This window comes from Natrix helvetica (assembly GCF_964273705.1).
Source record: "Natrix helvetica genome assembly, chromosome: 3".
NCBI classification, from domain to species: Eukaryota; Metazoa; Chordata; class Lepidosauria; order Squamata; family Natricidae; genus Natrix; species Natrix helvetica.
The window spans coordinates 92,511,095-92,532,095 of record NC_138549.1 but is presented as its reverse complement, the minus strand read 5'-3'; the positions used below and the strand labels follow the sequence as shown (position 1 = coordinate 92,532,095).

At 36.5% G+C, this 21,001-nt stretch overlaps 2 protein-coding genes across 6 annotated transcripts in view; one reads left to right on the top strand and one right to left on the bottom strand.

Moving 5' to 3' along the window:
* The window catches only part of SPATA1 (spermatogenesis associated 1), a 20,550-nt gene extending 12,787 nt beyond the window's left edge, over positions 1-7,763 (top strand). The window contains exons 10-13 of the mRNA XM_081946626.1: positions 2,224-2,349; positions 2,594-2,772; positions 5,100-5,198; positions 6,522-7,763. Coding sequence (XP_081802752.1) covers positions 2,224-2,349; positions 2,594-2,772; positions 5,100-5,198; positions 6,522-6,626 — 509 coding nt within the window. The 3' untranslated portion in view covers positions 6,627-7,763. The remainder of the gene's footprint in view (positions 1-2,223; positions 2,350-2,593; positions 2,773-5,099; positions 5,199-6,521) is intronic.
* Positions 5,243-21,001, bottom strand: LOC309388894 (di-N-acetylchitobiase-like). Of its 5 annotated transcripts, none has more exons than XM_081946630.1 (8): positions 20,805-21,001; positions 19,686-19,824; positions 18,165-18,373; positions 15,661-15,832; positions 14,301-14,398; positions 13,270-13,431; positions 10,341-12,064; positions 5,243-6,606 (listed from the first exon to the last, which is right to left on the bottom strand). In XM_081946630.1, the coding sequence occupies exons 1-7, from the start codon at positions 20,940-20,942 to the stop codon at positions 11,876-11,878; spliced, it is 1,107 nt and encodes a 368-aa protein (XP_081802756.1). In that variant the 5' UTR covers positions 20,943-21,001; the 3' UTR covers positions 5,243-6,606; positions 10,341-11,875. The 5 variants fall into 5 exon arrangements, with proteins under 5 accessions (XP_081802756.1, XP_081802759.1, XP_081802760.1 ...); XM_081946633.1 differs by having other exon boundaries at positions 20,822-20,958; XM_081946634.1 differs by lacking the exon at positions 20,805-21,001 and adding an exon at positions 20,684-20,725.

Here is a 21,001-nt window from a genome sequence, read left to right as displayed (position 1 = left end):
AGATGAGGGTCTTTGCTACAGAGTTGATCTGTGCAGGGTGGTGATGGGATTGTGCGTTTAAGTAGCGATTGGTGTGTGTTTTTTTCCAGTAGATGGTGTGTCCTAGGGAGCCATTGGGTTTTTTGTAGATTAGAACATCCAGAAAGGGAAGTTGGTTGTTTGCTTCTATTTCCATGTGAATTGTATTTTGGGGTGTAGGCTGTTGAGAAAACTGGAAGTTGTCCAGTTTTTCTTTCCCTTTTGATCAAATCACGAAAGTGTCATCAACATATCTAAGCCAGAGTTTGGGTCAGATTTATCTAAGGTGTTAGTTTCAAAATGTTCCATGTATAAGTTTGCAATGACGGGTTAGAGGGGTGATCCCATGGGTGCTCCTTCTATCTGTTTGTATCTTTGTCCATTATGGATGAAGTACATGTTGGTTAGGCAGTGGTTGGTCAGGTCCAGGATGTGTTTAGGGGGGGTTGTGTTTGTTCTGGATAGCTGTCAAGGCTTCTTTTATAGGCACTTGGGTGAAGAGGGATATGACATAAGCCTAAAACCCAGACTGAAGATGGCGAGTGAGACCTTGCTGAAAGTTTGCCAAGATAATCTCAAACTTACACGGGAAAAAACCCGAATACAACAAGACTAGCATATATATATATATTTTTCATCCTTTATAGTTTTTTAAACATTTTTATTGTTAAAAATGAATAAAAGGGAAAAACAAAATAGGAGAAAACTGAAGAATAACTATGTACATATTGAAAACATAAAAGGAGTCGCTAGTAATATATTCTTCCCAAATGCTGACCATAATTCAGATATCTATACTTTATACTGAACACTTAAATCTGTTGCTAGCTTCTGCTTAAGTTCTATAATCCAAAGGTCTAAAATTGCCTTGCTGTGTAATATATTGTACCTAAAAGAACCATTCCTTTTGGAGTTTGGCTAAACTTCTATTATGGATACGTATTACCAGTTTTGTTGCAATGTATATTGCAAAAGAAGGTTGATACCAAAGGATCTTGACAGACTTGAACATTGGGTGATGTCTAACAAAATGAAATTCAATGGTGAAAAAAGTAAGGTTCTACATTTAGTCAAGAAAACCAAAATCCACAGGTACAGTATAGGTGGTACCTCGCTCAGTAGTAGTAACGGTGAAGGGCTCTTGGCGTCCTACTGGACAATCACTTAAATATGAGCCAGCAGTGTGCTGCAGCTGCCAAAAGATCACATGAAGTGTTAATACCACTTTATAATGCCTTGGTAAGGCCACACTTGAAATATTGCATCAAGTCTTGGTACCCATGATGTAAAAAAGATATTGAGACTCTAGAACGAGTGCAGGGAAGAGCAACAAAGATGAATAGAGGACTGGAAGCTAAAACATAAAGAACAGTTGCTGGAACCAGGTATGTCTAGTCTGATGAAAAGAAGGACTTGGGGTGACATGATAGCAGTGTTCCAATATCTCAGGGGCTGCCACAAAGAAATGGGAGTCAAGCTATTCTCCAAAGCACTTGAAGGCAGGACAAGAAGCAATGGGTGAAAACTAATCAAGGAGAGAAGCAACTTAGAACTAAGGAGAAATTTCCTGACAGTTGGAACAATTAATCAGTGGAACAGAAGTTGCCTCCAGAAGTTGTGAATGGTCCAACACTGGAAGTTTTTAAGGAGAGATTGGATAACCATTTGTCTGAAGTGGTGTAGGGTTTCCTGATTTAGCAGGGGGTTGGATTAGAAGACCTCCAAGGTACCTTCCAACTCTGTTTTTCTATTCTATATTGCAGCATATTCTCCAGTTTTAATTTAACCTAATATCATCAAAAGTTTATCTTTTCCAGTGTTCTTCCATTTGTTCTTGCAGTGGTCAAATATATAGTTTTTTTCATCTTTAATTCATGATTCAAAATATGGGAAGAAATTCTTGATAGAGTACAGAGGCTTGGACACTCTCATCATTCTTCCATATTATCTGCTTACTGTAATCTGTTTATGTAGATCCCACATAGCAGACAATGGCTTCAAATGAAAATACACTGATATTTATCTTTTCAACCCAGCACCAAACACTAAATCATTCTTTGGTTGAGTTCATTTCATTTTATTGTAGTGGATCAACTCTCTGTTAACCAATAGAAGAATGGCATATTTTTACTTCAATTTTATTCAGAATTGTTCTCATTTTTAACTTTTGCAAATATGATAAATATGGGATTTCTTCTTCCTCAGGAAATCAATTACGTAAGCAACTGAAACATATTAAAATAGAAAGAAGACACCTGGAAAACACTAGAGAGGAACTGGTTAAAAAAGTAAAAAACCTGATTGAACAACACAAGCTCAGGAGATGCCATGGTATGTTCAAGTGTGATAGATCCAATTTTTTCATTGACCAACTACTATAAAAACTGAATGTTGTCCAACATCAGGTTTAAGTTTCATAAAAATATTTTTAAACTTGTCATTGCTGAATCAAATAAATACTTCACTGATTCTTTACCTGCAATCTATATACATTCATTTAGAATAAATTACTGAATTGCATGGAATCCTTTTCTGATGAATATATGCTGTAGGTTTTGTTGTTTTCATCTTGCAGTCCGTGATTACTGGAAAAAAAAATATTTTGAAATGAAGAAGGTCACAGTTTTCTCAGAGGAAGCTTTAAATAAATTACAGGAAAATTTAGAACTACACCATCAAAAATTAATGAGGCAGCTGGAAGCTAGAGACACCAAGAAAAAACGAAATAATTTAACACAAACCACTAATTCAAAGGTAATTTTTTTAAAAAAGTTTCCTTGTCCATAAAAACAAAGTTTTGTCAATCAGTACAGCAAATGTTGGAACATTAAGGCAGTTTTAAACAGACTGATTGCTAATATATATTAAAAATGCCTAAAGCTGAAGTTGTGCAAAAATTTAACTCAAGTTATATAATGACGATATTTATGTTCTAATAATGGTTTAACATAAATTACTATGAATATGTCGTAATTAATAAAAAGAAAATTCTATTGCCAAGAATGAAGAATATTTTGCAGGTTCTTTTCCCTTGAGCTGAATTAGTGTTACAAGTTGCTAAAATGATTTAAATCCTCATTCTCTCATTATAATATGGTACACGTAAGATTGTTTTTCTTCCTAGTTTAACAATAAAATTCATGAGAATAAAGTTTAAAATTAATTAAATACTTCCCATGTGAATCATGACTTCCTAATATCAAGACAATTTGGTTAATTTGTCTAAGTTGTCCTTGCCAAATGTATTTGTTACATCTTTCATCCAAGGACAAAAATTTCATCCAAAATGAAGATTAATATCTTCAATAAATATTAAGAGCACAGACACAACAATCACAGAAGTCTAAAGCACACACTTACCAGAGCTAGTATAACTTTTAAAGGAAACACCACCATGAGAATATACAAATAAATAAGAGAACACAAATATAATTGTACAATAATAATTAAACAAGAACAATTATTTTTGTTTTTTGAAGTTATTCAGAAAGATATGGCTCAGCTTCAGAGAATCTTCAGGAAAGACATTATCTAGTCTCCTAAAAGTTAAGATTCAGACTCAGTTGTGACACACCAATTGATAGCATTCTCAGAAACTAACAATGAAGGAAGTACCTGCTCTGGTACAATAGAACTTCTCAATGGCCTTCTATAGCACTGACTATAGACTGCCTATGAAGGCTGGGAGAATGAAACTGTTTTGCGTTGATTCCACTTTTACCTGAATGGACAGTTTCGATTTATAGATATGGGGGAGCAGCATTCAGGGCTTTGGTTGACTCTGTGGTTCCTCAGAATTGGCTGCTTTCCCCCTTTCTATTTAATAACTATATGAATTTGGGGAGGGGAGATCATTTATTGGTTTGTAGTGAGTTGTAATCAGTATGCTGATGATGCCATCACAGGTCAAGCCATGGGTATTATTGAAAGCTTAAATTGATATCTAGAGACTTACAGTCTGGAAAGAGCAAACTAAGCTCAGATTAAATAAAGTGCTATATAAAAATTAATTTCTAGAAACATTGATCTTGGGGTTATCCTAATTGAAGTTATGCTGCTTGTAAAGATGTCGGCGTGCAAGTTGAGGTCTGCTTGGACTACAGCTTCTCCTTAAATAGAAAATAGAGGCTGTGGGCACGATTGTCTTTGCCCAGCTTGGCTGTCGCATCTTTTATATCCATATCTGCACCAAAACATTAGGGTTAGTAATTCATGCCTTAACCAACACCTAGCTGGTGTCAACGTCTAAGTGTTTCGATGACTACTATCAACTTGAGAAGGAAGGAGAATTCCATGCATACTTTTGGCTAGAGTAAAGTCTCATATTCTTGTAGCTGGGATGTGAATGCGCATGTCCAGAACCCCGCCATAACATCTTGTTGGCAAATGTGATTGATGACTTCAGGCACAGGGGAGGGGACACAGGGGTAAAGTTCAGACGCCATTAAGTGGGATTAAGTTTAGGCTCCACAGAAGATGAAGCCAAGATGTTGATCCTAATAAATGAATGTGTTTTGTTTCAACTTTGTCTCGAGGCTCGTAAATTAATTAGGTCATCTCTTGGGAACTTCACAGATGGATGCACACAACTTGGGGCAGTTTTTGGACGCAACTCAAAAGCTATACCTGGTATAGAATGTGGCAGTAAGATTATTAGTGGGCGTTCTCATCTTTGCAGGATTATATTTTCTCTTATTTTCTCAATTTTTTTAATAATGACAATTTTACAAGGGACAGTCAAATCCATTTTTAACTGGGTAAATCTAGGCTGGCAATAGCAAAACAAACTTTCAAATACTGATCTAGTCAATGTGTGAAAGCATTGCTCTGCTCTATGGTCAATCCATCATCTGACCAGTTATGTGAGATACCATCATAGTAGTTATATTCTTCTGAAGAAAGATAACATACAGGTGTTCAGTGCGAAAGAACTTAATATATATTTAAAAAAAAACTCCTGGAGATCCCCTAGGCATCAGTTTAACTTATATTACTAAGTAACAGTTATATCACGGAATAAGTGTGTTGTTTATATATGTAGTTATATTCTAAATTAATTTGGGGGGTTGTTTGTTTGCTAGAATAATGTAATAATCCAGATTACAACCCTGGAGCGGGAAATTGAACAGCTAAAGAGAAAGTTAGACAATGCCAAAATGAAGCTTGTCATAGAAATCAAGGTACTGTACTAATTTATTACATGTGTGCTTGCACCTGTACACATATACACACACACACAGTCAGTGAAGCCAGTAACAAATCAAAGGTTTTTTTTTTAACACTGACCTTTAATATGCCAAGTGTTACACAATTGGAAATCAAGGAAAATAGTAGTAGTCGTTGACACATATTTTGAGAATGAAGGATGGGCTGATTTCCAAGGTATACATACTCCAGTTCAGTTAAGAAATCTTCATTACAGTTGTGGGGGAGAGGGTTGCTTGTTTGTTTTGGTTACCAAAATCACCAAAGTGATGGACTCTGCACACGCATACTTCTTTAGCTACATTTAACAATGATCCTTCAGGTGACTTATCACTGTTCCACATTAGATACTTTGTTTTGGTTCTCAGAACATTTTCATCTAACCCTAGTTGGAAGGGACTTTGGAAGTCTCCTAGTTCAACCCACTGCTCAGGCAGGAAACCCTACACCATTTCCAATCTCCTCTTAAAAACTCCCAGGGTTGAAGCACTCACTTCTGGAGCAGATCCAGAATTCGTTCCACTGATTAATTGTTCTGTCGGGAAATTTCTCTTTAGTTTAGGTTGGTTTCTTTCCTTGATTAGTTTCCATCCATTACTTCTTGTGTTGCCTTCAAGTGCTTTGGAGACTAGGCTGACTCCCTCTTTTTATGGCAACCCCTTAGATATTGGGACATTGCTATCATGTAATTCCCTAGTCCTTCTTTTCATTAAACTAGACATACCCAATTCCAGCAACCGTTCTTTGTTTTAGTCTCCAGTCCCTTAATCTTTGTTGCTCTTCTCTGTACTCTCTTTTAGTATGTTACACATTTATGCTACTGTACAAATTATACAATCATAATAATTTTAGGCATTTGCCATAGATAGAAAAATGATATGAATAGAAATCTATTGGAAATGTGTAGTACAATCTACAGCAGTGTTTCTCAACTGTGGCAACTTGAAGATGTATGGACTTCATCTCCCAGAATTCCCGTCATGTCATAACAACATCTTTATAATAATAATTTAATGTTTATAATCTTTATAATCTTTATAATCATAATAATCATAATTTAATGTTTCTTTAGCCAATTTCCCATTTATGTTAAATCAAACATGATGCCTTATGTATATTAAGATCCACCATCACCTGAAGCATTAACATGTCTCAGAATGCATTGCACTATAACTGGTTAGGCTAGAAAGTTTGAAGACCAAGATTGCACTTGTCAAACCACATAAAAGTTGACTGTTATCTATAAAATAATAGTTGTAATTTAATTCTTCCTGTCATAATCTCTGGATCTTTTGTAGATGAAAAAACAAGCAACTTCTGATTTACAAGCGCTGAAGGCAGAACTGGTGCACAAGAAGGTTCAGTCATCTTTAAGATTTCTGTCTGGAAAGCAAATATTTTAGTTAACCTTTTTAATGAAATTCTTCAGTCTGCAACTATTCAAAACCTAGTTTTGATTAAATTTTGATTAAACATAACAAAGCTTGTATGTAATGAAAAGCTATTCACTGCTAAACCACTCACTCATTGTGTCAGCTAACTATTGTATGCTGTTTTGACTGAAGGCACTATCCCCCTTCAGCTCTAAACTATGCCAAACTGAATTCAAATTAGACTACCCAAAGGTACAATAATCCCACACCCAAATACAATTCGGGCTTGACACATTGGTTCTATTCTGATGTGGCAATAGTACTGCAAACCAGCAATAACAAGCTCGGAGGGAAGAACCCCAGTTGCATCCATTGCAGCAGCATTGTTGATGGAGGGAGAAAGCCTCACAGTTAAATATTTAGAAGGAGTACATCCTGGGAAATGGTAAAGAATGCCTAGATTGATTTCAAGCCCTTATCCTCTATTGTCTATCATCTCTTGGGGTAGAAGGACTTTTATCTATTTAACAGAATAGTTTGCTATAACTATAGCACACCCGGGTTGAGAACAATAACTATCCAAAGATAGAATTATTACTGAGTATTTTTCTTCTCATTGCAAATCTAAGGTTTTGCAAATAAATAATTTTGTTAATTCACAATCTCGTTTCAGGTTTTTTTGTTTGCTTTTTTTTTTTTACTGTAAACCACATTCATTTGATGCTTGTATTAATTGTCATGTATACCAATACATTTTTATTACTGTACAAAAACCAATAACTATAAACAGTAAACGTGTGTTTTCAGTTTTGGTTCCTGGTATAGCTGTATGAACAAATGTTAACTACTCAGAATCTGTGAATATGGGAAGTTGACCTGGGCAAACATAACTCTCCTGTTTTTATAGACCTTTACATACTGTATTTTTCAGAGTATAAGACTCATCTTTTTCCCTCAAAAGAGAGGCTGAAAATCTGTGTGCGCCTTATACATTGAATACAGCATGTTTTGCCTCCCGAAACCCCGCCCCTTCACCAAAATGGCTGTACATAGCCTTTAGGAGGCTTCCAGGGTGCTCCTGGGGGCTGGGGAGGGCAGAAATGACTGGAAAACAGGCCGCGTTTGCTCATTTTTGCCCCCACCCCCAGGAACACTCTATAAGCCTCCTAAAGGCTATGCATGCCCTTTTTTTGACAAAAAATGGGCCTGTTTTTGCAAAACCGTGGGCCATTTTTTGCTTGTTTTGGGGGGGCACCCCCCAGGAACACCCTACAAGCCTCCTAAAAGCTATTCATGCCCCTTTTTTGAAAAAAACAGGCCATTTTTGGGAGGTCTGCAGAGTGCAAACATTTTTTTTTAATTTGCCTCTTCAAAATCTTGGTGCGTCTTATATTCCGGTGCGTTTTATACTCTGAAAAATACGATATATGTTTGTGTAGGTGCTGATTATCCTGCAAAGTAGTAAGAGTGGGATCATGAACTTTTAATGTAGGTAGCAAAATTCTATTTGGATTCTTGAAAGGCGACATTTAATTTCCTCCATCCAGATGCCAGTTTGGTATAGAGAGAATTGATTGCTTTTATCTCATACCAAACATTTTTTCTTCTTGTGCTCTCAGGGTTAAAGGCACTTTCAGACAATCAAGACTGCCAGTTTCCAACTACTATAAAATGAAGCCAGAGAAATGATTTTTTTTCTTCAGTTATATTCTAATATTAAAATGTTTGAAGTTTTTGCTTGTAACAGAAAAATTAGGGCTTTCCCTTGATGTTTCAAAATTGACTAATAAATGTGTGTTCTAGTCTCAACGATTTTACTAATCCTGAATTAACAAAATTACTGTATTTTTCAGACTATAGAATGCACCAAGTATAAGACGCATCAAGATTTTGAAGAGGTAAATTAAAAAAAAAAGTTTTTGCCCTCCCCGGCCTCAAGGAGCACTCTACAAGCCTCCCAAACCCTCTGCACGCCCCATTTTTTGTGAAAAATGGGGCATGCAGAGAGTTTGGGAGGCCTGTAAAGTGTTCCTGGGGGCTGGGAAGGGCAAAAACATCCCCCCCTCAAAAAATGAGCCTACTTTTCACTCGTTTGTGCCCTCCCCGGCCTCCAGGAGTATTTTGCAGGCTTCCCAAATCCTCTGTGTCCATTTTTGTGAAAAAAGGGATGCACGGGCCAGGGTTTCAGGAGGCCAAAAATGCTGTATTTGGTGTATAAGACGCACCCAGATTTTCACCCTCTTTTTGGGGGTGGAAACGTACTCCGAAAAATACGGTATATCCTCCTGCAACAGATTTATAAAATTAATGGCTAATACATAATCATTACATCATTAAAGTGATATAGGAACAAGTTTCAATTCAATTTCAATTTATTTGATTTCTAGACCGCCCCCTCTCCCCAAAGGGACTCGGGGCTGAACAATAAACTAGTGGTAAACATATTTATTTATTATTATTATTATTATTATTTCTGAATTGTTGTGACCATGTCACAGGAAAAAGGGAGGGAAGGAGGGATATGGTCCAGTGAGCTCTCAAAGCTTTACAGAAATACTACCAAAACACAAGATGATCATTGACACTCTGCCGTAATTCACCGTAAAATGGTATAACTGACTGTATATATGAATAGGTAAAAATACCATCCAATGCAAATGTCATCTAACAGCAGCATTGCTTTGAGCTTCTTAGTGATTATAACATCAGAAACAACATCAGCACATTGAAGAGATACAAAAGCTGCTATTGCTGTTAAAAACAACATGACATACATTGTATCAGAAATGGTCTGGGTTTTGTGTTATCACAATTGTCAATGATGAGGCACTTCGTTCATATAGATGTGTGGAAATGCTTTAATGTTCTTTAGGACAAAGAGATGAAGGATTGTAAGAGGCAGATACTATGAACTAGCCTACACATATTCCTTGGCTCCAGAATCTGTTGTGGTTGTTCCATATTAGCAAGTGTGTTTTCCTTTGGAAAGACTGAAACAGGATCAATTTTACAAGGCCAAGCAGTCTAGAGGTACAGGATATTTAATAGCTTGCTTTAAAAATAGGCACTTAGATTTGGGACCTTTTCTTGTGAGAATCTCTTTCCTTAGAGAACAAGTTTCTGGAATATAAATCTCATTGTGGTAAACCTAGACAAGCTCTTTCTTCAAGTTCTTTAGCCTGAAAGACAAGTTATAAACCTATCCTTACACCAAGGAATTAGGCGCCAATGTGCTATTTATAAAGTACTAATTACTTAGAGCAAAAGAAGATAAAGAGGATATTAAAATTTCACAACACTTCCCAGAGGAACTTGACTTTTACATTCCAAATACTTTAAATACTAGTGTATACTATATTTTAAAATGAATAAATCCTTTCAATAAGGGATTTCTTATTGAAGGTTGAAGCTCTATAATTGTGGGGAGCGTTTATTTTAATCTTAAATTATGAAGGTAATGAAAGGCTAGTCTGGTATAGTGGTGATATATGACTTCAATATCCCCTTGAGGTTTTAAAGGAAAGGCAGAAATATGAATAAACATAAGAACCCAAGGGCAGCTCGTATAAAATTGATTTTATTCTAGCAGTCATCATGTAGGCTACTGCATTTTTGACCAACTGAAGCAGTGGGAGGTTGCAGGCGGTATGCCCTGGTACGGGCGTACCGGATCCTGCCCAGAGCACCGGGTACCGCTCCAGTACGGTGCTCCGGAGAGCCTACCCGCCCGCCTGCACTCCTTACCTGTGCTTTAAGCTTTTGGTGCTTCCGTGCATGCGCATGAAACGTCCAGCACCTGCGCGACGCTCCACCAAGCAGCTGGAGCGTCACAGGCAAGTACAACGCATGAGCGTGCTGCACGTGTGCATTGCGCGCATCCACGTGGGTAATGTCAGGGCCGTTCCAACCGGAATCCAGAACCCACCACTGAACTGAAGCCTATGGGGCAGTCCCATATGAAGCAAATTGCAGAAATCCAGGCATGAGATAATTTGTCACTGTAAAGCCATAAGCTCCACCTGCTATACAAGGGTAATACCATTGTCCAGAGCTAAAGATGGAGAGAATTCTGGAACCTGAAGGATTCCTTAACAAATAACACCTCCATCTTCCTGTTCTTCCTCCTGTGCTTGCTTTGTCTTATGATAGCCTCCAGCTTGGGATAGAAAAGAGACATAAAGCTGGGTACGATTAGTGTATTGTTATGAGTAAGGAAGTACAATATGGATAAAGGATAGAATCTTCATGTTATTAATGAATGATTGAAAATACCAATAAAAAATAAGCTCTCAATACATTAAAATATTTGAAAGGCCAAATCAATTGTAATTTTTTTAAAAATCCAAAGCTGAAATTTTAATTTTTTTTTCTTTAAAAAGTTGACACATTTTCTTTAAGTATTTATATATATTTTAAAGAAATTGAAATTTTCTTTCAAACCATGAACAGTTTGAGTTTTGATTCTTATGTAAACCCACAGAAATTATTTGCCTCCTTAAAGGCAAAACAATGTAAGTGTGCAGTGTATATTGTCTGTAAGGGAAACAACCAATTCAAGCTTAAAACGAAAGCCATAAGTATAAAATGTACAAACTAAAATTGGTATTTCTATTTTGAGTAACTTTATAGCCATCTATATGTAAATTTCACACTACTATAATTCTATTTTCACTGGAATTCTAATATATTTATAGTGCTTCAGGTCAGTTCAATATCATTATTGAGGAACTACCTACATCTCAACATATATTGATTTTAAAAGTAATAATTGCCATTTTCAATTGCCACGATTACTGAGAATTAAATGAAAACAATTATACATAATCTGAAAAATTAAAAGCTGCTTCAAAAAAAAATTCATTCTACTTCACTAGGTATACAGAGCAACATATTCTGAACCAAACTGTAAATTGAAAACAGTTCATTGACGCAACCATTTTTCATTCCCTTCTCTTCCTATCCAATTATTGATTTTATAAGTCATAAGCTTTAAGCAAAAAGCTTTTATGTAATTATAAAAAAACCTTTATTTTCTGTATTTATGACATGTGTTTTCCCTTTCCTTTCCTGGAATTAGAGGGCATGCTTAGAATGGTTGATGTAAATTCTTTTTCTTATTGAGAAATAAAATACCTCAACCCTGAGGAAAGCGGCACGTATCTCATAATGGATCAAGGTAAATGTACAGCAAGTAGCCTTCACAGCTTTTTACTGTGCCCATTTAAAAACTTAATTAACCGTTCACTGCTGTCTGAATTCAAGTCTGGCTCTTGCATAAATTATGCGCCTTTCAAGGCTTTCCACATTGCTTCCGTTTGCTGTTGAGCTGCAACACTTGCTGAGTAATCTAGGCAATTTGCATTCCACATCCCAATGCCCTTCAGACCATATTCTTTTGCATAGGCTGCTTTCAGAGAAATGCTCTTGACACTGTCAAACCACAGTTGGTGAAAAGCACCCTTTGAGTCCTACAAAAAGCCAAAAGAAGGAGAAAGTGTTAACGGGTTATCCAGGTCAAGAAATGCTGCTAACGAGAAATGCCACTTTGTGACATATCCATCAAATATACTAAAATGAAGCTGATAGGGCTACTGTCACACAGTTTTACTCAAGAATCCTGCAAGGTAAGTCAGGCTAAGCAAAAGAGCTTTCAGACATGTTTCTATTGTGAAATTAATGGATTCTGCCTTAGGCATGAAAGCTGGCTGTATAATGTTGAGCCAGTCACTTACTCTCTCGCAGCCCAATCCAATTCACAGGATTAGGAGAAATAGGAGGAAGGAGAGTTTGCCAGCTTAAATTATTTGTGAAAAATAAAGCTTTCTTGGGAAGGGAATGTCTTGCATTTTAATATTCCTATGAAAAGAGAGATAATTGCTACACAATGTCTTGATTGTAGTGACACAGATTCATTGAATCATTTTATGCAATACTTTTACTTTAGATTCAATCACTTCGTCAGTCTGATTTTGCTCTCTATAAAATGAAAATAATAGGCATCTTCATAGTTTCATTTTGAAGGCAGGCTGAATCAAAACTACTGTATAAGAAAGTTTCTGAAATCATACAATAAATTATTAAAACAATTTATGAACAATAGCTTCAGTTTATAGTCTGAAGAACAATATAATTTTAATTAACTCAGAAAGTTATTTTTTATACATTTTCTGGTTAACCAATTCACTCAGCCAAGCATATGGACCTGAATGTGTTTTTGAACAGGAAGTATAAAATAGGGTGCAGTAATACTCTTTCCACTAATAACCTCAACTCCTTTGATTAAGGCCACTGATAAAATTGGCTGTAAGAGGAATTAAGATGTAGTTATACTAGAGACTGTGGAGATCTTGACTATATTGTCTCCATGTTTTTTTAATTAAAAAATGACCCATTTCTTATTATTTACACGTCCATCTTTCTCTTTCTTTCCTGAGTTGTGATCTATTGTTCATAATTTATACGTAACTTTTCCTTTTAGTGTATAAATATAAAGCCATAAGACTGGTGGGAATTTTAAAATCTAAATAGAGAAACTTGAAGTGTACAAAAGAAAGTCAGCTGCAGCAGGAAAAATACATTAAATTTTCTACTAATACATTTTTGCTGTTCAATGTTGTTGTTGTTTTTTACAAATGTGTATTGTCTGTGCAAAGGCATCCTTAAAACAACTTACCTTGTATTCTAAAAAGGGAGCTTTTTGTTTCTCATCCCACAGGATCCCAGAAGTAGAAGTCTTCTCCAGTGTCATGATGATTCTGTATGGGGCTTGTCTCATTGAGACATTATTGCATGGAGCCCCTGGGAAAACATTCTTTGCAAAGAAGCAAATGTGATCCTGAAAAAGGAGGTAACTTCCATTATGTAGTTATGGTAAACTTCAAGAGAGTTCTGTTATTCATACACACATTCATTTGTCAAATAAGGGGCACTGCAAACCTTCTCTTTATAAATTCTTATTTGTCACATGCAGGAGAAAATCGCAGTTTCCAAAATTAGGTGATTATGCTTGGGTTCATTATTATTTAAAAAATCGGTATTTTGAAGAATAATCATTATCTAAGATAAGAAGGGAACTTCAAGTCTTTCAATGTTACCCCAGAAATGGGTTTTACTGATTCCAAAACCACATGCTTCAGACTGCAACCTAAGCAGAGTTTCAAATATTGATGAAGTTCCTTCAATCACTTTAGCCTTTTATTCGGCAGTGTTTGAATCATTTCTATGGGGCCTGAGTGTGAATATAACCAGCACCACTGGGATTTTTCTCTTATTTTCTCTAGGCGAAAACCCATATGACTTTAGATTAGAATTTGTCCAACTTGTCAACTTTAAGATATGTGGACTCTAACTCTCAGAATTCCCCAGTCAGCCGGGAGCTGAAGTCCACAATTCTTATTTTACAGTATTTCTTTCTTTTAGTAGTGGCCCTTTTTATTGAACATATAATAGGAAGGAGAAAAAATCCATGCCGCTCTCCTAACCATTCTTTTTTCTTTTAACATTTTATTTCTCTTTTCCACTCCACCCCACTGATTAATTCTGGAGCTTTCTCTTGTGGTTTTCTGCTTAAACACAATAGCTCCTGTAAGAAGATTTTAGAATGAGAGAAACTAAAACATACTGGTTATTAACATTGTTCAACTTATAGTCCTGGGGTGAAATTCATGCCCACAAAACCATTGAAATGAACTGTTTTTCTCCTACCTTACGTAAGTTTGAGCATATATAATCATAGCCGTACCATGGAACGCCCATCACCAGTTTCTTTGCATTAATGCCCATGCGAATATAATGATCATATCCTGATTTAATATAGAAATGTACTCTCATGCTCAATATGCTTATTTACGTTCAGGCATCTACATTTGTAATATCAAACAGACTCTCCCAAATAGTCATTAAAATAGATGTTTAAAGTAAAACTAAACCAATAAGGTTTTTTCATATAGCATTTTGTTTTTGAGTTTTATATTTAATTTACATATAATATTTTTATGTTATATTTATTCATGAAGAGATGTTAATAGATTTAAAGATGTCAGAGAATGATTGTACACAATTATGATTCCTATTAATCCATTTACTAAACTTTTGCCTCCCAACTCTTACAAAAGAGTGGATTATAGTACTTTGCATTCTACAAACAAATAAATTAAAAACAGGTAGGTTCATTTTGATTTTCAAAAAGGCTTTGACAAAATTCCTCACCAAGACTTAACAAATTAGCAGCTGTGAATATAAGATAAAAATTCCTCTTCAACTGATAATTATATGAAGGACAGAAAGTTGACAATCAATTCTCTCAAGAAAGGGGCAAAAAACATTCAGATCCCCCAAATCACAACTGGTTGTCCTATGAAGTAAGGTGAGAGTTTTCATTTTTTTCATGCCCTCCCTGCCCAAAGCATTAGCTGGGTTTTTGTAATGGAACACCTGCCACAACCAACTATTGTATTAGAGAGGAAAAGTAGGCATAAGCCACTCCTGAGTTGATCCAATCAACCGGAAGCTTGAAGTATACAAATTAGTGGAATTAGTGGAAAATTTGGGAGATGGAATTCTTGATACTCAGGAAAGCTAAAACTATTTGTGATACAGCATATACCTTGGATTTCAATAACATCATAGAAATGGTAAGCATGATTTTATGGCAGGCATTAGGGGGCAAAAAGGGTGCTGAGAATGGGTGGGCAATCCTATAACAGGAGCTACTAAAGCAGAATTGCAAACAATTAAAGGATGGGAGGGAAGAGAAGAGAAAAACCAACATAAAAAAACACAATCTGGCTATCCAAAAAGTTTACCACAAGTTTGAAAATCAAAAGGATACATATGGGAGGTAAAAAGAGGACCAGAACACCATGAAATGTCTATACAAGTAGCCTGAAAATATCTGTATCCAGGTTTTGCAGTACAGTGTGATCCAATACTTGGAAAAGTGAAATGTGCCTTCCAGCTTGGAAATTGGTTGCAGAGAGTTTGTAGGGCCTAGTCTTTATTTTTCCCCCAACTAAAAAACTAATAAAATAATTATACTTTATATTCTGAAGAAACTGATTCCTACCCATTAAAGTTTGTTTGTAAGGGGCATTGGCCCTTGCTATGCAACTGGACCACAATGGGCTCTGTTCATCGTAAGACATCACAAACAGGAAATCACAGGAGTCAGCAATCCCAGTATAGTTGTAACATCTACTGTCTATACATTTAGGAGACCAAGGTACATCAAAAGTTACCTGCAGAGAAAGAAAAGCACAACATGGGCACAGTTCTGTCTTTAAAAAAGTACAAGCAGTACATCTCTCTTTTTTGCTAATGATTTCTAATGTATTCAAAAAAGAAAAAGTTAGGTAAAATTTCCTTTCAGTCAAGTCTGCCTCTTGATAAACAATATAAACACTAGTCAGATTTGCTTAATAACTGTATGATTCACTTAGCCACAGTGATTCACTTAGCAACTGTGGCAAAAAAAGAGCATAAAATAGGGCACAACACACTTAATAATTGCCTTGCTTAGCAATGGAAATTCTAATCCTAATTATGCCCAAAAATTGGAAACTACTTGTATTTTAAAAATAATAAAGTTATGCTATTTCATTTGGAAACACTTGGTGATAAAATTCTATGTCTTATAGCACAATGCTCTAAATGTTTCTTAAACTTTGAAGAGTTCAAAGATGTATATCCAATTAAACTTTATAGGCACTCCATCTGCAACCTATATTTCACAGAATGTGTGGCCCTCTCCTTTATCACAACATCCTACTCTTTGAAAAATTATTTTTTATAGTTGTTATACTGTATATTAGGATTTTTTCCCAAGATTGCTATACAGATTTGTCTGTGAATAAGCAATTTTGAATGGTCATTCGGTGACCAGTCATATGTTGAGGACTACCTATATGTGAATTTATTAGATTCCATTCTTACATCATGATTTATTAGCACTGAATAGCCAAAAAAGCAAGTTATAGCTTGGTTATTCCGAATTAGAAGAAGGGACAGGTTTAATATATCTGAATTGTACATTTTAAGTACCATGTAAAATATTCTTTTTCCTTTATATTTTTAATGAAAACAGGGTTATTTACATTGTTTTCCTGCGACTATCTTATTTTATTTTATGACTATTTGTAAAATGTCTTGTGTGTAATGATATTTCATTTTGAAAATTAAAATTCAGATTCCTGTGGTTTCCCAAATATAATTATTTTGTTTCTAGTGTAGCTCTATTATTAGTCTCCTTTCCGTTCTTCATCATGGCTCAATTAAAACGCTCTCCTGATGAGTCAGCAGAAAACTAAACCAGCACAGTTTGTACTGTTCCTATTACCAACCCCAATTCCTTTGTTCTGGGTTTCAGTCATTAGGTGGATGTCTACATTTCCCACGTAGCACTGGTCTCTACCCTCCCACCTTTTCCAAACCAGTGGAAAATTAACGTGTCAATCATAACACAATTGCGATTGTTGATGGTTTTCACTGATAGTTAAGACATGCCTGCAAGTTTAGCCATCTGTCAAAACTTGCTTCTGCTTTATCTACCTCCTTTTTCTTGTGTAACAACTGACCAGACAGGGAGAAGGGAGACAATTCATCCAACAGGCAATCTCCAGTTCAGAGGCCTGGGTCATAAAAACCTAAGTGGTCCCCTGCTGGATGGGATCCTTGGGTCATCTAGTCCAGCAGTCTATTCTCACTGCAGTCAACCAACTGCATGATACCCATTGGTCTCCCAGCAGATGGCTGTCTGAGACAATTATATTGCCATCAAAGCTAGTAGCCATGCATCACCATGATTTCTCAGAATTGATTTGATCCGTTTTTTAAACCAGCTAAAGGTGTTATCTAGCAGCACATCTTATGGTTAACAATGAGTGTATTTGGAATACCGGCAGCTGCTAGTGTGGGATTTAAGGCAGAGCTGCGACCATGTTTAAAATTTCAAACAACGGCTAATAGGTTTAATGGGTGGACTGTACTATAAAGCCATGGTTGGTCTTGAGCCAGTGAACAGCTTGAAACCAGGCAGATATAGGGAGAAAGACAGGTTTGAAAGAACCAGTCTCTTTTGCTGCTGAAAGCAAGACAGAGACCAGTGCTTGATACAGATGAAATGTCCTTACTCCAGTCTGTAGCCAACTTTGAGTACTGAGGGACACAATGGTGATCCCAACAACAAAATGGCTGGCAAAGCACAATAGATGATACCCATGGTAAAACTTACAGTTATTGTCTGCTTGAGGGGAAAATATTGTTTCAACTAGAAATGCTAAAAATATTTTTTAAAAATATAATATCTTTAAAAAGATTCACATATGGGCCGACTTGAAGATGAAGGGGAATGTCAGGACAACATAGTAAAAAAAGAGATTCCCATAATGTCAGTGAAGAAAAGCCCTTAGTTGTGTTGATACTGCTTTGACAATATATTTGCATCAACAAATATGCAGCACTAAAATGTGTGCTCATAATAGTAAATACTGTCAAAAGAAACTCATGTGTTAAGAAGACTGGTTGACTAAGTGGAAAATTTAATGTAAAGCATAATCTTTTCTTCTAGTTTACCTGAGAACCAGGAATTTCTTTGTGAAACATTTCTGTTGTTTCCTTAACTAAAGCAGTTAATGCATAATATTCAGCTGAGGATTTTTTAACTTTTTGTTCAATGTCTATATTGATTCCATCCATGTATTGCTTTTTAGCCAAGCTGATTTTTTGTTTTATCCAGGCTGTTCGAACAGTAGGTTTTAAAATTTTCTTCACGGATATATTTCCTAAACAACACATAACAATTAGTTGCCACTAGGTTTGCACCACTAAAAAAGTTTTTAAAAAAGATCACCGGGGGGGGGGGGGGTGTAGAATAGACATGGACTGTGAGTTTTACATTATACCATGTTTCCCCGAAATAAGCGCTTGGCCTTATTTTCGGAGAGATCTTATTATTTTTGAGGTGCAGGAGGCAGCAAGCATGGTCACCTTATGGCTGCTACTGTTTTTTTGCAATATTTTTGGGGAGAGCTTATTTTCGAGGGGTTTATTTTAGCGCATGCGCTCAAAAGCCCGATTGGGCTTATTATCTGGGGAGATCTTATTTTCAGGGAAACAGGGTAGCTATATTAATTCAGTTCCATTTCTGCCTAAATGAATTACTGGAATTGTTTTTGTGGGGGAAAGCATGGAAGAAATGATTCGAAACAAAATAAATAGTGTGTTTCTACTACAGTTATAATCAACAATAACGTTCCAAATAGTAATACTCATTACCATATGCATATCACCAATAGCCATATATATTTAATTCATTTAAATTAGCACTGATTAATTGTTCTTACTGTCCTTACTTCTACATTGTAACTTATACCTCTATTTGACAAGCTTCCACCCATTACTCCTTGTCCTGCCTTGTGGCATCCTAGAGAATAAGTCAATCTCCTCTTCTTTGTTGACAGACCATCAAGTACGGAGAGACAGTTATCATGTCCACCCCGATCCTTCTCTTCGATAGGCAAGACATACCTAGGTTTCAACCATTCATCATATAATTTAACTTTTATTACTTTTGTTGCTCTTCTTTCCGCACTCTTCAGAATCTCAATATCTTTTTTGTATCAGGATGACAGAATTGGGACACAGTATTCCAAATGTGGCCTCACTTTAGGCGTGTTTCAAACTATCATGCTGAGTTGAGCAGTTTAATATTATTTATGAAGAGACTGGCTTGGTGACAGCCAACCTAAATCGACACCTATTTGACAAACCTACTCAAACACTAGTGGGATATGTTTCTATTTAAAATAGATTCTTAAACTAAGGCATTTCAGTTAATATATCTTCCATTTATGGGGGTAGGCGGGGTGGGGGGAGCTTCACATAATGGAGAACATGAGCTATCTGGAAACTGATGGCAGTCACTATAAACATGTGATAACATCATTCTTGAATAATTATTATGGGTTATAATTATGCACATGCCCAAGGAATAAAGTTAATTGACTTCCGAAGCCTACAGTACAAAGGACCCATACCAGCAAACTGCATAAAACGTAATTGTTAACAATTTATGTTATTCTGGATAAAACAAACCTTTTAAAACAACTCTGGATCCTTTTGAATGAGCATAACATATTAGCTCGGGGTCATAGTCTCCAAAAGTTGCCACTGTTGTAATTTGTGCCCAGTCATAAAATTTCCAGGTCTTCCCACCAACATCAAATACAAAGACCTAGAAAGGCACAGCAAAAACAAAAAAGAAAAACACATAATAATCTCCCTTTCTTTCTCTAAACTTGCCATATTCATTTTTTTGGCATTAGAATTAGATCTGGTATGGTGGGCATATTCCTTAATTAATGCATTCCATAATAAACAATCATGATCAAATATAAAACTGTCTTTTTCAATTCGTAAAATATAGAGTGGCAACTTTTAAAATGGATTTAAGTTGCTATTTAATAACAAAGATTCTAAGGGGTGTTTGGTATGACTTCTTTTGCCACCACACTAGCATTTTGTTATATGAGGCTTTATCCATTTAACAAGTGGAATATATGAGTTGTATATAATGCATTATTGAGTGCCTCTGTCCTTCATTCCTCACCAACCAAGGCGCTTAAATCTTTCATAATCTATCAGTCCTAAATGAAGTTGAAGAACTGCTAATCCTAATTTTGAATACAGAAGGTTTCAGGTTCAATCCTTTGCCAGTTTTCAAGTATGGTGATTTTTCCACCTACCCAAAGTCTAGAGATTTAGCACTGATCGCCTCTGAAATAAACAACCCGAACGCTAGATAAACCATTGTTTAGCTTCAAACAATGCCAGGAACCACGAAGCCACCAAAGAAACCAGGTTCCCATGATTCACTAAGCCACAACACAAAATACCTGACCATGATTAGTGCCAACAAAGCTCAGCAGATTGCTATGCTAGATCCTTAACTAACTTTACCTACGTTGTTAAGAACACCCCTAGCTACTGTGCCCCAAAAGGCGGGGAGACACAGCAGTTGCGGGGGTCTCCGCTTGATGCACGTTGGCATTTTTAAGGACCGCTCAAAAACATTAAACGGAGTGCAAGGCAACCTATTTAGCGAGCTTAAGAAGGAAGACCGGACAGGGACCGATCGCAGTAACGCGTATCTCCCCGACCCTGCCCTTGAAATTCCCCGTTGCCCCGTTTGGGAAGACCACGCCGCCTGGGCACCTCGAAGTCGCACTGACTCGAGATAGGTTCGCAAAGCGCAGGTTGCTCGCACGGGCACGCGCTGGAGCCCAAGAGCCAATGGCGGAGGAGAAGCGCGAGGCAGAGGAGCGCGCCCCCGCCGCCTAGCAACAGCTTCATCCAGGAGACTTTGCCGCTTGGAATCGGTGTCTTTTAAGTTACGGTGCTCATTCTTGTCC

What these genes read in the sequence shown, in the direction of transcription:
- LOC309388894 (XM_081946630.1), bottom strand. Translation starts at nt 20,942, where the DNA reads ATGAAGCTGTTGCTAGGCGGCGGGGGCGCGCTCCTCTGCCTCGCGCTT. An exon ending in AAGAAATTCCTGGTTCTCAG is followed by an intron (nt 15,833 to 18,164) that starts GTAAACTAGAAG and finishes CTTTCTCTGCAG; the next exon opens with GTAACTTTTGATGTACCTTG. An exon ending in CTCCCTTTTTAGAATACAAG is followed by an intron (nt 12,065 to 13,269) that starts GTAAGTTGTTTT and finishes GGCTTTTTGTAG; the next exon opens with GACTCAAAGGGTGCTTTTCA.